Source organism: Budorcas taxicolor, chromosome 8 (assembly GCF_023091745.1).
Source record: "Budorcas taxicolor isolate Tak-1 chromosome 8, Takin1.1, whole genome shotgun sequence".
Taxonomy (NCBI): Eukaryota; Metazoa; Chordata; class Mammalia; order Artiodactyla; family Bovidae; genus Budorcas; species Budorcas taxicolor.
The window spans coordinates 48,379,768-48,396,546 of record NC_068917.1 but is presented as its reverse complement, the minus strand read 5'-3'; the positions used below and the strand labels follow the sequence as shown (position 1 = coordinate 48,396,546).

The window sequence follows — 16,779 nt, the reverse complement described above, 5'->3', positions numbered from 1 at the left end:
GTATCACTGACAGACTTACTAGCAGTTTGGAACAGGTCAGGCAAGTCATTTGCCAACTTCTCCAGGGCTATATCTGCTATGGGGCCGAATAAGACGACAGGTCTCTTGAAACCAGCTGAAATGAGAAAAGAAAAAGCCATGAAATCAGATGTAAAATAAGCTAGAAGGATATATTTTACAAAATGAGGACTATGGCCAATACTTTATAATAACTACAAATGAAGTGTAATCTTTAAAAACTGTACACCTGTAATTTTATACATAATATTATACAACAACTATACTTCAATTAACAAAAAGAAAAGCCATGAAGACACCTACAAGTCTTTAGCTGTTAAGAAACAAAATTATTTTATAGAGTATTGATAACAAAATAGCGGACTTCCCAGGTGGTGCTCGTGGTACAGAATCTACCTGCCAATGCAAGAGACACAGGAGACCCGAGTTTGACCCCTGGGTCGGAAAGATCCCCTGGAGAAGGAGATGGCAACCCATTCCAGTATTTTCACCCAGAGAATCCCATGGACAGAGGAGCCTGGCAGGATACAGTTCATGGGGCCGCAGAGTCAGACATGACTGAACAACTGAGCGCACACATTGAAAACACAACTAAAGAAAAGAAACTGTGTGTTCCTCCATCTCCAATTCAGCCCAGCTCTTTTCTGATGAATGAAAGCTCTCTCCTTCATTTTGGTTCATTCCCCTCACTATTACTAAAGATAAACTTTGCTCTATAGAATATATAAAAACTTCTGAATGGTAGTATTAAAATAAAAAATAACCAAGGTTGTAGAAATACAAGTTTGCACAGTTCAGTTTTTTGTAAGTCCTATTTTGTGCTGAAATATGATTCCAGCTGTCAGCTCACTTCGCCTAAGTGATATAGATAAATTGGAACATGACCATTAAAGTTTAAAAATGAAGAAAAACAGGCTCTGAGCCCAGTCAGGTCATTTCCTGGCCCACATGGATCCCTCACCTTCTCGAAGTAAAACCCTCTCGTAGGCTGGGAACTTGGTGCTGACGGTCACGGCGGCGGTCAGGTCCTCCCGACTCTTCCGTAGGTTCTTCTTCACACCTGACCTCTGGCCACGCATCCTCCAGAAGTCTGCCCTGTCCCCGGTGGTGTCTCTCTGGGCATTCTGAACGCTGGCCATTTGTTCCGCTCTGAGAGAAGAAGCCAGGGGAAGTAAAGTTCTGAAGTCAGGAAATGTGCAAATGTGAGAGTCACTAACTAAATCCAGCCACTCTCACTTACGGACTTGGATCAGAGAAGATGCAGCGTAACAATGAGCAATGCCAGGAGTAAGAAACACAGGTGCTTTCTCATCGGGATGGAGGCAGAGAAAAGCTGGGTGCACATGAAATCTACCCGAAGTAGCTCAGTAATAAACATGCGGACATGGCTTGTTCTGCTTGGGCTGGTGGACAGACATGCCCTGTCTTCCTCTACTCTGCTTTATCATACTCTGCAGACCCTGCACTTTTTGTTTACAAATTACAAAGATACATGGCAACTCCGCATCAAGCAAGTCTGTTGGTGCTGCTGGTCTATTCCCAGCACCATCCACTCGCTTTGTGCCTCTGTGTCACAGTTTCTCTCAAAATTTCAACCTCTCCACCAGCAAAAACCACTATGAATCACTGAAGGTCCAGATGATGGATAGCATTTTGGGGCAGTACAGCATTTTTAATTAGGGTATGTATCTTGCTTTTGTAGACATAATGTTACTGTGCAATTAACAGACTTAATAGTATAATATAAACATGACTCCTATATGCACCAGGAAACCAAAAAATTTGCATGCCTTGCTTCATTACAATATTTGTTTCATTGTGGTGGTCTGGAACGAAACTCACCATCTCTCCCAGGTCTCTTCATACATGAGAAGCGGATGATGGGAGAGGTCATGATGACAAAGGATGAAGTCATATGGGGCTTCCTTTATGTGGGGGTGTTGTTTCTGGGTAGGGGGGAGTCTTGGGGGTTGTGTGGAATCATGTGGTCTCAGATACCTGCTTTTGTTGGGGATTAAGCCTTTCTCCAGTTCGTTTCCGATCCTCACAGCCAGCCAGTGGCCCAGTTTGCCATCGTAGAGTGTATCTACCACACGGAAGACCTCCCCTCTGGTGAAGGCCAGGCTCTGTGGAGTTTCCTTCTCACATTCAAAGTGGCTTCTTATAAAAAATGAATCCCCTCTGCCACAAGCCAGTATGTCTCTATACACTGAAAGACAAAAGCATCGTTTCATGCGGTGCTCAGCCTGGCCAGGGGTCTTTCCTGGAGCGGTTATCAGGTTCTCTGAGCTCTGATCACGTGCTTTACCTTCCATGCATTTAGTGAACTCAGCACACAGGCCCCATGGTAACCACAGCTCAAACAGGAAGGATAAGTAACTAAGTTCACGACTTCTGCTGTGATGGTTAATTTTCTGTGTCAACTTGACCGGGCCATGCGATGCACAGATATTTGGTCAAACATTATTCTGGCTGTGCCTATTGGGGGTGTTTCTGGAGGAGCTAACATTAACATACAGACTGAGTAAAGCAGACTGCCCTCCCTCACGGGGGTGGCTTCAGCTAGTCTGTTGAACGTTTGAACAGAACGGAAAGGTCAATCCTTCTCTGAGTAAGAGATAATGAATTCTTTTTGCTTTCAAGGTGTGACATCAGCTTTTTTCCTGCTTGCAGACTCAGATACACTGGCTCTTCCTGGATCGTGAGCCAGTCCACCTTTGGGCAACAACTACACAATCAGCTCTCTTGGTTCTCAAGCCTCTGGACTTGGACTGGAAGTAAACCATCAGCTCTCTTGGGGTCTCCACCTCACCAACTCACCCTGAAGATTTGGGGACTTGCCAGGTACCATAAACCTATGTGCCAATTCCTCATAATAAGCAGCTCTCTTTCTCTGTGTGCCATTTTGTCTGGAGAACCCAGACTAATACAGGTGCCAATCAACCCTCTGAAGCAGACAAGAAGATTCTATTAACTTCCATTTTACAGATGACAACAAGACCTGGAAAGGTGAGTCAACTTGTCAGACTGATAAGGGTTAGTCTGCGGGCTAACCTGCAGGTGTGGCCTCTGCAGCTGTCATACGGAAAACCTCAACCGTAACTTCAGGCAGTAATTAAGGATGGATCTCTGTCCAGAAAAGCAGTTTTATTCCAAAAATCACACAACTAGTGAAGTTCTTTCAGTGGGTGCATAGAAAGCATTTCTGTAGGAAGTTAAATCCCATCCAAATTCTTTCCACATACCTATGACCTACAGTTAGGTCAATTTTTTAACACTCAGATTTGCCTATTCTGGTCCCAAGCTACCTCCTTCCCCCCTACCGCCCACTGAACTCAAAACCAAACTTGCTTACCATCAGCTCGGCTCTGAGCTAAAATGGTCACCGTTTCACCTTTGGGGATTTCTAACAGGTAGAGAACAGCATCCTCCCGAACAAGGCCTCTGAAATCCTGTGTGTTCACCTGATAGAGGAGGGGCAAACAGAAAAACAAAGCAAGAGAAAATAAGAAGTTGTTTCTTAAAAGGTGCTCCCTGAGCTTCTGATCTGTTGTCATCAGGGCCTGCCTGCCTATGTAAAGACGCATACATCAGGGCCCACAAGTAAAGAAGCCCTTGGTGCCCTACTGAGGCCCGCCAAGCACCCAGCCTGGACTGTGGGCACCACCACAGCCTCCTGTTCCCCACACTGCCCACCACCCCTCAGGAATGTGTCATTCCACCAGAGACTCATCACTGGATTGGGTGAGAATTTCTAGGAGTGTGTCAGTCTCCCTCTTCTTTGTGTCTCCCGCGCAGGTGGCCAGGGAGGTAATGTAACATTATGAATCCAATAACTAGAATTCAATAGGGAGTGGTGAGGTCTATGGCAAATGAGCATGCTGGCTCAGCTTAAGGCATTTCTACTTTTTAAATTAGTTCAAATACAAGCCTGCAAATAAGGATTCTGCCCAAATCCACCTTCTTCTTACAGCTTCTATCATCTGAAATTGAACAGCATTAGTTTTACATGGTAGACCATCAACCTAATGTATAGGCTTTTTTATATTTAAGCTTCTGCCACACAATGGGTAAAAAGCCCATGTTTATCCACTGCTGATCAAGTAGGGTACTCTGTAAACAGCTTTTGGAAGACAAATTAGAAAGAGTAAAACTCAAAAATGGTACAAAGAAAAAGACACTTTGCATCTTTGCTCTGTACCTTGAAAACCATTTAAAAATAGAAATACACATAAGTAAAATGCAAAAATCATTTTAAAGTACCTTATGTTTTAAAAAGGTATTATTACAGAAGTGAAGATATAGAATTTATCTGAAATATTTTCCTCAATCATTGAAGACTTGTAGAATGTTTTAATCAAAGAGTAATGCCTTACTATTGAAAAAAATAATTAATTGAGCCTAATTTAACCAAGGTTGGAATTTACAATGAAGTGAAAATGGCATTTTTTCTTCATGGAAGTTTTCAATGTGGGGAGATGAACCGAGCTATCCCTTTTCGAAGCGTAGGTAGACACAGGGACTTGGCGTTGTCACTAACTAGGCTCTCTTTGGGAATGTTTCTCCCAACACATTCTGCGTCATGCTTGTGTTATAATTACTCTGGAGACAGTCTGGCTGTGTCTAAACTGCATTACTGTTTTGTAAAATATAACTGTATAAATATAAGAACAGAATGTTGAAAAGAAAAAACAAGTGAAACTAGGCATGAGACTAAAACTATATTTGGTACATTAAAAACGGTGATTTATTAAACCAATCATGTTAACTTTTCCTTTGATACAATATTTAGCATTTAAGACAGCTCATTTCCATCTCTTTGTCTCTGAATTAAGGCTATTTGACCTTTGGTATTGAATCCTTTCTTGCGTGCTATCCGCTGATCTACATTTGTGTCTATATACGGCTATGAATATGTCTTTATATACACTGTACATGCTTGCATTTGTATATTTAAATAAAGCAGGGCCAAAGGGCATGGGGGAAGACCTTGGAAGGCCCTCTGTCCACCTCTACAAACTAAGAATGACTTTCCATCAAGCTAAACACTATAATGGTCAAAATTAAAGCATACATGATAGCTAAAATCCACACAGTTAATAATCAAACTTACAAGGCTCTTTTTTTCTGTCTTTTCTCTTCTCTAATAGTTTCTGAAAATGAAATGACAATCATACCAGGTAACCCAAGCACTAAAGCATGTGTTATTTCAGTTATCTACATGGCACATAATTTGCCACCCAACACACTCATGTTTTCATTCCACATGTCAAGTTGTCACCTTTACAAAAGAAAGAGCTGCACGTAAAAACCTGCAACAGAAGAAAGTGCTTGGTATATGTGTATGGGACCCTGGTATACTCAATCTGACAATGAAAAGAAGTGCTGAGACAAACTAAACGAAAAAAAGGCCAAGACAGCACTTTGGTTAGGTTGTATAGCCCTCTCTAATAAGTGTTCTCTTTCATTATCTATTTAATAGTCTACACGGTTCAGCTGTGTCTGTTGTGAGCCTGAAGAGGACTCTGTGTCAGCTACATTAAGACCGTGTCACAACCTCTCTGCCTCAGTAGGCAAGCTCAAGCTTTTTCACCTCTTTGCAGAAGGGAGGGCTCCTTTGGTAGTCAACAGAAAATTTATTCATGCCTAAGAATGAAGACCATCTACTATCTGACCTCCCCATGAGACTACTGCAAAAGAGGTGGGTCCCCACAGTTTCTTCCCTGTTGCCAGGGTGATAACAGGAAATAAGATACTTTCTTAAACAGCAAACATTGTGTATCGCAATTTTTACCCATGGAAGTGACTCTTTCTGTCTTTAACTTAGAGAGAGGTCTGTGAAGCCTCTAATGAATTTCCTTTTTTTTCCATGAAAATTCTGAAAGTCTTTCTCCACGCCACCCTACTCTAGCCCCCGGGGTAGGAAAATATTTTATCCTTGAACCTTCAGGAGCAAAAGCTTTCAAATTCTTCCCTGACTTCCTGTGGCCCCACATCATTTAGGACACATGCTTCTTCTTTGGCATCAGCCCAAGAGTAAACTGGTATGAGCTGGCACTCGAATGGGGTTCTTACTGGTAGCACTTGGTAAGCAGGGTTTCCTAGGCTCATGTGGTACCCTGAGGTTCACTCAGGCACACTCTGTCTTCCAGGATCCTGGCTAGAGCCAAAGAGGATCCAGAATGTCACGGCCAAGCTTCGGAGAACCTCGTGGTCAAGGTCTGCCCCTCATCTGCTCTGGAAATGAAATCTGAACTACCACCACGAGGCCACAGGCCAGGAAGGAAAAGGACCACTTCTTTCTGGGCTCTGCTGCCTGCTGCCTTGGGAATTCTGCTTTGCTCCCCATCTCCTTTGAGGTTAGATGCTCTTCTTACCAGATCCCCTAGGAACTCACGATACGAAAAGCAAGTTTGCAGAAGCAGAAATTCCAGTGAAGACAATTCCCGAGCATTCTATATTTTTATAGTCACAAGGTACTCAGCATGCTTGAAGTGAACACTCAAGTCAACAGAAAACACATGGTATGTTTTTCATAAAATGTCAAAGCAGGACTTGCTTATCAGTTGCTTTTAAACCAACAGATTATACAAACACATATACAGTAGCTTTAAAAGTATCAATATTTGGTTAACCAGGTGCTCCTCTTCCTGAACAATCTTAGACGTAAGTGACACAGAGTGGCAGCAACTTGTTATTTTTCACTGGGAAAAAGAACGGACTCTGACCCTCCTCCTCTGTGCTAAGAACTCTGCTGAATTCCTTGTATCATCTGTTCTAACTTTCCCAGGATCCCTGCGAGGCAGGTATGCTTATCCACATTGAACAGATACAGAAACCTGAGTCTCAGAGCTGGAGCCAAGGCCACAAACTAATATGAAGCTGGGACAGGATTCAAATCAGACGATCTGATGGCAACATTCACCTCTGCTCAGTTACAGCGCACGGCCTGCAGAGTGATAACCACGCAGGAGAACGGGCCAAAAACCACTAGCAAGATCTTCCCCCTAGGCCTTCAGTGAAAGTCTCAACTGTTCTGTGAATCAAACTAATAAAAATCTTTGTGAGGGTTCTGAACGCTGTAAGTTCCCATAAGGATGGGTTTTGGGTTCCAGGACTGAGGAGACAGGGTCCACTGGAACGAAACAGAGACCTGATGCTCAGCAGCAACAAGCCCGCAGCTGGTCTGTTTTCACCAGCGGGGCCACTTCTTCATCCTTTATGTAAGACCCTCCAGGAAACCCTACTCTTTCCCAGTAACACCTACAAACAAGGCTGGGATCTCATACCTTCAGAATCTGGTCCCCTTCTTGAAGACCTTCTTGCTCCGCGGAGGTACCCTCTTGAATGCCGGCCACAAATATCCCAACGTCATTGCCACCAGCCAGCCGGAGGCCCACACTGTCTCCCTTCTTGAACCTCACCATTTTGGTGTTGGGGCTGCAATGGGTTCAGTTTCAGTAAAGAAAGATGGGAGGTTTTCTTATTTTTTTTCGGTAAAGGAGAACCAACATTAGCAGTGAGAGATTTAATTTCTTCTATCTATAGAGTGATTTACCCTTTATAAACTCTTTCTTGCCTTTCTTATATAATCTATAGTTTTATCTTCCTTGGGGCTGTGAGATGAATATCAGGAGGCCACTTTACCAGTGAAGAACAGAAACAGAGAGAATGTCTAAGTAAACTCATTTAAGATAAAAAGCAAATAATGGGCAGGGTTGGGGTAAAAATTCAAGGCCATCTGATTCCTACTTCAGGATTCTTCCTAAGAAAATCCTGCTGATCCCACAGGGCTCCTGTCAAATGGAGACAGCCTAAGTCCAGGGGGGCAGGTTCCTAACCCATGGAACACCACGGAACCAGGGGTTCTCTGTCAAGTGCAGAGCCCTGCATCACTTCCCCCCTCCCTCCACACACCAGGGCCTCCTGTCACTACAGCCCCTACAGAGGCAGCAGAGTTAAGCAGTTCTTCACCCGTCTGGGCATTCTTGATCTGGCAACTCAACTATTCAGAATAACATCTGGAACAGTAGCCAGCTAAGCAGACAAGCAGGCAAAGTGAACACTCACTCACTTCCCCATTTTACTCTTCCTACGAATGATTTCTCTTTCTTAAAAACACTAGCAATAGAGATGGGTTGAAGGCAGCTGTTTATATACAAAATCATCACCATTTAATCGTGTTTAAGAACACCATTTTTCCAGATTTAAGTTAAGTGACAGAGCTGTGTGGAGGAAGAAAGGGGAACAGGAAGAGATGCCTACCCATATATTGCTAAATCTTCAGGACTTGGACGAAGAACAGCTCTTGGGGCTGGTTTTGGTGGAGGAACTGTGGATTAAAAAACATCACTAGTTATAAAATTAAAAAAAAAATCATTAGCAACCAAGACAAACAGGTTTTGTCTCTAAATATGAAGATCACAAAATCCACAAAAAATTCAAGTCTGTTCCTTATGCTACATATATGTCATCACATCAAATGAAAAATAAGTCTTAAAAGTTAAATTTTGAAGCACTAGCAGATGTCAGTAGTTTCTCAAAAACAAGTGAGAAGGAAAATGAAACTTAAAAATGCAAGGTGCATAATCACATTTACAAAATGGTAGCATTTTAAAATAATTTAAAAGTCATGTAACAATGCTGCTTTTTCCATGGGTAAATATTTATGCATTTAAATTATGATACTAATTTTATTGTGGTGGGGGGTAGGGGATGCAGTTGAGATCAGAAATGGGACACAGGGGCTTCCCTGGTGGCTCAGTGGTGAAGAATCCATCTCCCAATACAGGAGACACAGGCCCCATCCCTGATCCGGGAAGATTCCACATGCCACAGCTCAGCTGAGCTCACGTGCCACAAGTACTGGGCCTGCGCTCTAGAGCCTGGGAGCCACAACCACCAAGTCAACGTGCCGTAGAGTCTGTGCTCTGCCGTAAGAGAAGCTACTTCAATGAGAAGCCGTGCACTGCAGCAAGAGACAAGCCCTCGCAGCAACAAAGCCATGCACTACCACAAGAGGAAAGCCCCAGCAAAGCCAGAAATAAATAAATAAAATTATTTCCGAAATAAAAAAATGGGACATAAGAGGACTTTAATCAAACCTGACAAAATGCGACTGTGTGACATAATTAACAAGTATGTATCTGGTCTCTGCGCCACCCCCAGGTCCTGACACAGAGATCCTAAAACCCCTATAGTTTCTGGAGTGAAAGGGGTACCAAGAGCATCTTTTGCTCTAATATTTGGTCTTTAACCCTAATTTCTGACACAGAGCTCCAACATCCTTTGGAATTTTCTGGGTGATAGGAGAATCCTTTGCTCTAAAGAGATGACTCCTAGTAGGCTTCTGGACAGCCTCAATCTGGGGCTGGTAACCAAGAGGAGGAAGTCATGCTCATGACAAAGCCTCCCAAAACTAGGGGATTCAGAACACTGCAGGATGGATGAAATCATTGAGGTGCTGGCAGGGTAACCTGCCCAGTGAGGGCATGAATCCTCTCCACCCTCTCCCCATACCTTGCCCTAGGCATCTCTTCCATCTGGCTGTATCCTTTATTTCTAAAAATATGATTAGCAATAGTAAATGAAGTGCTTTCCAGAGTTCTATGAGCTATTCCAGCAAGTTATCAAACTTGAGGAGGGGGTCATGGGAACTTTCAGTTTAGAGCTGATTGGTCAGAAGTAAAAGCAGCAACCCAAGGCTTGTGACTGGCGTCTGTGGTGGTGGCATCTTGTGAGACAGAGCCTTTAACCATCAGGCTCTGCAGGAATTCAGGTAGTCAGTGTCAGAACTGAACTGAATTGCAGGACAACCAGGTTGGTGTCTGGAGAACTGATAGTTGGACAGAAGACAAAACCCATGCAGCTGATGTGAGAAGTGTTGTGCACAGAAAACAGATCAGGTTGGGATCAGGGATGGGAGACAAAAGGACCATGACTAATGAAATATAACAGAAGGTGACCAACCTGTTGGTACATACAAAAGGCAAATTCTTTTTTATTTTTTAAATATTAAATGAGTTAGGAGTGCCTCTTCCATACATAGGAATGATTTTAAATATTTTTTCTCTCTCCTACCAGCCACCCTCTGGAATTACCAAGCACACACACCTGAACACAACTGTGTAAAATGAGCCTCACCTGGGGTTTCCTCTTGGTATCCAGGTTCCTTGCTGGGCTCCATGCTGCCCGCAGCCGCCAAATCCCCAGTGGACTTAAAGGGAGTGGGTGTGGCGCCCATCCTGGACCATCTGCTCTGCGTGTCCTCTCTCGAACTTAAGCACACAGCATGTTAATGTTTCATCACGTGACAGATTTGCCAACAAGTATGCGTATACACACACAGGGACATGTGCAAGGGAAAATGCGTATCATCTTACTTTGGTCTCTCCTTTAGCTTTTCATTTGAGGAATGGTAATCATAATCGGAATACTGCTGCCGTCTCTCCTCTGGAGAAAACGATCGGTTGGACTCTATTTCTGAGATATCTGGTTTCAAAAATAAGAAAAGTCTTTTTAATGAAACATTTAAGACCTGTGCCAGAAATTATTCAATTCTCTGAGCAAGGAAACATGGGAAATGGGAGAGAGGGCAGGCAGTAAATGTGCTATTAAATAGTTTGATAGTCTTCCCTTGGGGGGGAAAAAAAATCTGATAGCTTGAACAGAAAGACATTAATTAACAAAGAGGAATCCAAATTCAGAATTTTATGTTCCTCATTCATTATTCTTTCCATCAAAGCTGCCACTGAAGGGCCAAAAGCCAATGATGGGGATTTTATAGATGGAAAGATACACAAACTCATTTTTACCATACAACAATGCTTCTCAAACTTTAATGTGTATACATGTCACCTGGGATCTTGTTAAAAGGCAGTTGTTCTGGGTAGGGCCTGAGATTCTGCAATTCTATCAAGCTCCTGTATGACACAATGCTATTAGTGGATTGAGGATGACATTTGGAAAAAGCTAGGTAAACTGCAAGCTCCTTGCAAGTTGGGATTATTTCTCATGCTCTCCTTGTTCTCCTGTACTCCGAGCAGTAACCACTTGATTAAACATTTTATATAATAGAAATTAAACTAAGTTTTTAAGGTTTTATGAAGTAATTCTTTTAAAAAGCATTAAACTAATTAAACTAAGAAATTAAACTAAGTTTTTAAGGTTTTATGAAGTAATTCTTTTAAAAAGCATTAAACTAATTAAACTAAGAAATTAAACCAAGTTTTAAGGTTTTATGAAGTAATTCTTTTAAAAAGCAAGTCCATTTCTAAACTTGAGCACTTAATATTTTCTAAACTTTTCTGAACAAAGGCAATACTAGATGGTTACGTAGGAAATGCCATGGCTAGTTATTTTTATTGGTAATTTTTACATGGTTAAAATGTTATCCTGTGTGTTGTATATCAACTATATCTCAATTTAGAAAGAAAAAGAAAAAATCATAATAAAGACATGCCTAAGAGCCAAAAAAAAAAAGAATAAAGCACAAGATATCCAAGACCAGTTTGAAGGACATGAAGTTGGACTTGTTTGTGGAAATAAACAAAGACTGACCAACTAAATAAATGATGTTATCCTATGTACTATTCATCTTCAAGTTAAAACTAAAAGAAATGAATACATCTTCATACAAGAGGTGACACAAATTCCAAACCAATGAATACTATAATATTCAGTTGTTCTAGCTGATTCCTAATTATAGTGTCTACCAGTTTTAGCTATCCTCCATATTGTCTTCTCTTTGTTGGAAATATTAATAGCCACTTCAAAAATATCACGTAAGAAAGCCCAAGAAGGAGTAATTTACAAATGTATGTGGTTAGTTCTTGTTTGTTTAAATATTTATTTATTTGGCTGCACAGGGTCTTAAACGCAGCACACAGGATCCGTAACTGCTGCATGCTGGATCTTAGCTCCCTGATCGGGGACTGAACCTGGACGCCCCGCATTGGGAGGGCAGAGTCTTAACCACTAGACTGCCAGGGAAGTCCTGTGGTTAGTTCTCTGAGCCACTCCGATATACATTTGTTTACTCACAAGTTTTGTATTCAATGGCCTTAATCAGAGTCCACTAGGACTCTTAAGTGCACCAGAATTCCATACTGGAATTCTAATTTCAATAGACCCTTTAATAAGAAAATAACAACCTAACTAGGAATTAAAGTTTAAAAGAGAGGTTTCTGTTAGGAATTTAACTTCCAGCTGAACGGCTTTGATAAATAGAGATGAGAATGCAGAAGCAACAGCCTTCCTCACTCCCAGCTAAGTTCACACCTTCCCCTTTCTTTACCTTCTATTTCTGAGTCACTGTCATTTAATGAGGGGATGTTGATGAGCGTCTGTTTGCTGTCCCTCAGCACCACGAGCTGGAGTTTCCCTCTTGACTTTTCTATCAGTTTTCGAGCATCCGTTAAAGACATGTTCTCAGTTACGGTTCCATTTATCTGTGTATGTGAAGAACAGTAATGTTCCATGTAATACAACTATTAAGAGTGAAACAGAAAAGTTCTTATTTCCCCTGCTAAAAATGGAAAGGCTCTGCTCAGCTATTCAAACAGACATGGGCTTTAAGATGATAGAATGAACAAAAATGAATTATCCTTTAAATTAAATATAACCTTGCATGTCTGAAACCCAAACACAGGCATGAAAGCTATAGTGTGCTCAAGTGACTCTGTGAATTTACTGAACTTCCAAGTTCAAGACAATGGCTTGGTTTATTACTGGAATATGTTTCCTGACTGAAGAGGTTTACAAAAACTATTAAATATTCAGCATTCATATATCACCATGTCACCCTCTCATCTTTCCTTCATTCAGAAAACAGGAGCTTAAACTTTAAATAAACAGGGGAAGAAGGATGTCTTTGTTGAGATTCTTTTCTTTAAACTGACATTCCTCTATTACAAATCTCTAAGTCTAGTTTTCCTGATTAAAAACGATCTCTTTGCTATTCTTCCTGGCTTTGTCTTACTATTGAGACTCCCATCTCAACAAAGTTTCACTGTGCTGGAACTTAAATGTGGAAATGCAGACTATGAAGCCGAGCATGAACCTGGTTGTTCTCTGCCCTTATCCGCCCACCTTGAGAATTATGTCTCCTTCATGCAGGTTTCCATCTTTAGTTGCTAGACCGGTTCTGGTCATTTCCTTTATGAAGATCTGACTCCCAAGCCGGAGACCATATTCTAGGAGACAAACACAGAAATATACACATATTTCATTAACATGTCCAGAAAACTGAGTCTGGCTTTCAGGACTAAGTACTTAAAAATATGTATGAAAAGTTAATTTTGCATGTGGGAGAGTGTATAAGACCACTGGCTTGAACTTGTCAAAACTGTCAATGTCATAAAAAACAAAAGAGGCAGAGAGATTGTTCTAGATTAAAGGAGATACCAAAAAACAAACACACTGCATAAAACTTCACTAGGTCCTCAATTCAATGTGTGGGGTACAGAGGGGCTGGTGTGCGGGTGAGGGTGGATTACATTATTTTGGAGTAACTTCGAAATGAACTGGGCTATAATATATTAAAAGGCATATTCATACTAATTTCCTAACAGTGATGATGGCATTATGGTTATGTAAGAGATTCGTTCTTGTCCTTGGGAGATACCCACCGAAATATTTAAGGGTAAAGGTCATCTTGCCTGCAACTTATTTTCAAGTGGGTTCCAAAACACCACTTAGAGACAGAGAGGAGGTAGGGGAAGAAGACGGGGAGGGAGAAAGGGGAGAAAGAGAAATGGAACAAATGTGGCCAAATGTTAAAAACTGGTAAAACTAGGTGAAGGCTATTTGAGTATTCCTCACAAAATTAACACTTTTCAAAATAAAATGTTGGGGGAAGAAAAAAAAACCACAATTCAGTACAGGCATGTTCTATTGACAATCCAGTTGCCTACAGGAAGGTACCACCAATATTATACTCTCTATCTGTAACAAGTTAAATTGTGTAGGGTTTGGCACTGAAAAAACTTCAGTGTGTGAAGAAAAGGGATAAATAAACCAGCAAAGCAACAAATACAGTATTCAACTAAAACTGGCACAGCTCTGGGGATTCATGGGCTTAGTGTTGCTCTCAAAAGAAAAACCACTGTATTTACTAAGTATACATATACTATAAAATATTTTAAATATTATTCTGATTTTACTAAACTTGTAAATAGACATATTTTGAGGATGAACTTTGGTTATTTTAGGAAGCTACCTAAACCTGCTGCTGCTGCTGCTGCTAAGTCGCTTCAGTCGTGCCCGACTCTGTGCGACCCCATAGACGGCAGCCCACCAGGCTCCTCCGTCCCTGGGATTCTCCAGGCAAAAGTACTGGAGTGGGGTGCCATTACCTAAACCTAGCAGGTTTTAAAAGAGGCACATTCAAATTTCCATTATTATTGTTATGGGCTAAAATCTTATCAGATCAAAATAACTTTTTACTACTTAGACATAGATTTAAAGATCAGTTTTAAGTGACTTACCGTAAGTTTGCATCAGATCTTACAATGATTTAACTGTGTTGAGGTCCACCCCTACCTTATTAGAAGATGACTCTCAAGAAATAATAAGGGTAAGATGGATGACATTTTCTTTCAAGGATGGCAATTCCTTACTGGTTAAATAGCCTCACAGTCCAGCACAGAAGGCTGAGACAAACCTCAGCCATGAATTCTCATGTGTCTATAATTCCTCTATTCTTTTAAAAACTGTACTCTTACTGTAAAGTTAACAAATAAGTTGCTATTGATGTGTTTGTGGGCATCTTTCAAATTAAGAAAAAAAATCAGCTGACCAGCTTCTAAGACTTTTACCAGCAAGTCTATCTAATACCCATGAAACATGTAAATGCTGGGCATATGAGTGGATCATATTTACCTTAATCAAACGAAGGTCTTGCCAACAGCCAGATAGTTTTAAAGATTAACTTTTACGGAACTCTAGCCAGTTATGCTTAATTATTACGTAATCTTAGCAAAGTGAAAGTGAAGTCGCTCAGTCGTGTCCAACTCTTTGCGACCCCGTGGACTCAGGCTCCTCCGTCCATGGGATTCTCCAGGCAAGAATACTGGAGTGGGTTGCTATTTCCTTCTCCAAATCTTAGCAAAAGGTGGCTTTAAAAATCTTTTTGAAAAAGTAGAACTTTGGGAGGAAAACAATGAACACTGAATTCCAAGTTTAAAGAACAAAATGGCCCAGGAGGAGTAAATGTCATATCTGCAAAGGGGCATGAGCTCCCTTTGTTCCTTGATAGTATTACTAAGACCAGGCATGACTTGGGCAGTTTCTCAGGACATGCAACATCTTTTTTAACTGTGGATCACAACTCATGAGTGAATCTTGAAATCAATTTAGTGAGCTGTGACCAGTATTTTTTAATTCAATGTAATGGAACTATTCAAAAACCAGCACACAGTAAGGATTGTCCCATGAAACATTTGGTCAAGTTTTTCACATATTGGTGCACCCACGATTATTTGCAGCATGTGGTTCTTTCTGTGGCAGGAGTAGGAGGGGGAAGAGAAGGCAAAAGAGGAAGAAGCAGGAGAGGAGAAGGAAGAAGAGGAAAGTACTGAAGAGCACTACAGCGGGGAGCTTGGGAACCTGGGTGCAAGTCCTACAGAACATACAGTAGACCTCTGTGAAGGATGCCTCACATCAAGTCATCTTTCTCAAAACTCCTCAACAGTCCACAATCTGGAAGCAGAATGGTTTCCACTCTGCAATTCTTGGGGGTTGATGATGTCATTATCTAGGATGGTAAGACTCTCTAGAATCCTTAAACCAGCTAAGATGCACATTCCTCAGAGATCATACAATCTCAACTTTCACCATTACTTTCTGGGCCTGTGCTCCAGGTATCCTGTTATTCACATCCTTGCAATTATTTCAATATCTTTTCAGTATCAGGTCTTTCAACAGGTACCCAGTTCTATAACTCAACTCGTTATGCACCGCTAGAAGAGCTAAAGAAAACAAACCCTTTCATCTGATAGGCTCTTTAAAGTGCAAATTCCCAACCTTAAAAGCAAGTGATCTTACACATTACACTCTTGGACACTCATCTTTTTTCCTCTTGAAGAAGAACTAGAGAATGAAAAGAGATAAAACGTATATTACAAGGAATTTAAAATGTTGAATGCCAAGAATCAATGCAAGGAATATCACAACATGGGGCTCTAAATCCCTGTTCATTCACCTACTTGTTTCCTGTCATTTATTTTCAAGGCATGAAGTTTAGGTTCCAACTCTACCACTTACTTATCAGCTTCAAGATGTGGGCAAGTCACCTCCCACCTCTGAGTTTCACCTAAACTGCAAGTAATACTGCTTTGTCTACCTGTCACTCAGGGCTTTAGTGAATTTGGACTTGATTAAATGTGTGCAAATGCTCCAGGCACATGACATGGATCAGCAGTGCAGGACAGAGCCCACCTCATCCGTGGACACACCATAAATCTCTCCTCACATACCATAAATCTATCCCCACCTGTAAAAGAGGAGCGAAGTGTCCTACCCACCACGCAGGCTTCTAGTGAGGATTAAAGAAGAAAATATTTATTCCACAGAGGCCCTGGCATTGAGCAAAAACTCAATCAAGACTGGCTGGAGTAGCATCCTCTACTGTGGTTTCATTAGTTTAAGCTGCTCTGGGTTCACCAGGAAAGCTTAACACAAGGGGCCACCCAAGTGCCTCTGATTCAGGGGGGGCTGGGCTGGGGCCTAAGAATCTGCCTTTCTAACAAGAGTCCAGGTGAT

General features: G+C 41.4%; 1 protein-coding gene across 5 annotated transcripts in view; it reads right to left on the bottom strand.

The window, feature by feature from the left end:
• Positions 1 to 16,779, bottom strand: part of TJP2 (tight junction protein 2) — a 96,446-nt gene that overhangs the window by 16,299 nt on the left and 63,368 nt on the right. For all 5 annotated transcript variants that reach the window (XM_052645363.1, XM_052645362.1, XM_052645365.1 and 2 more), the window contains exons 6-15: positions 13,108 to 13,211; positions 12,314 to 12,467; positions 10,401 to 10,509; positions 10,162 to 10,295; positions 8,284 to 8,350; positions 7,308 to 7,458; positions 3,374 to 3,482; positions 2,017 to 2,227; positions 980 to 1,167; positions 20 to 115 (exon numbers count right to left, since the gene is read on the bottom strand). In XM_052645363.1, the coding sequence (XP_052501323.1) occupies positions 20 to 115; positions 980 to 1,167; positions 2,017 to 2,227; positions 3,374 to 3,482; positions 7,308 to 7,458; positions 8,284 to 8,350; positions 10,162 to 10,295; positions 10,401 to 10,509; positions 12,314 to 12,467; positions 13,108 to 13,211 (1,323 nt within the window). The remainder of the gene's footprint in view (positions 1 to 19; positions 116 to 979; positions 1,168 to 2,016; positions 2,228 to 3,373; positions 3,483 to 7,307; positions 7,459 to 8,283; positions 8,351 to 10,161; positions 10,296 to 10,400; positions 10,510 to 12,313; positions 12,468 to 13,107; positions 13,212 to 16,779) is intronic.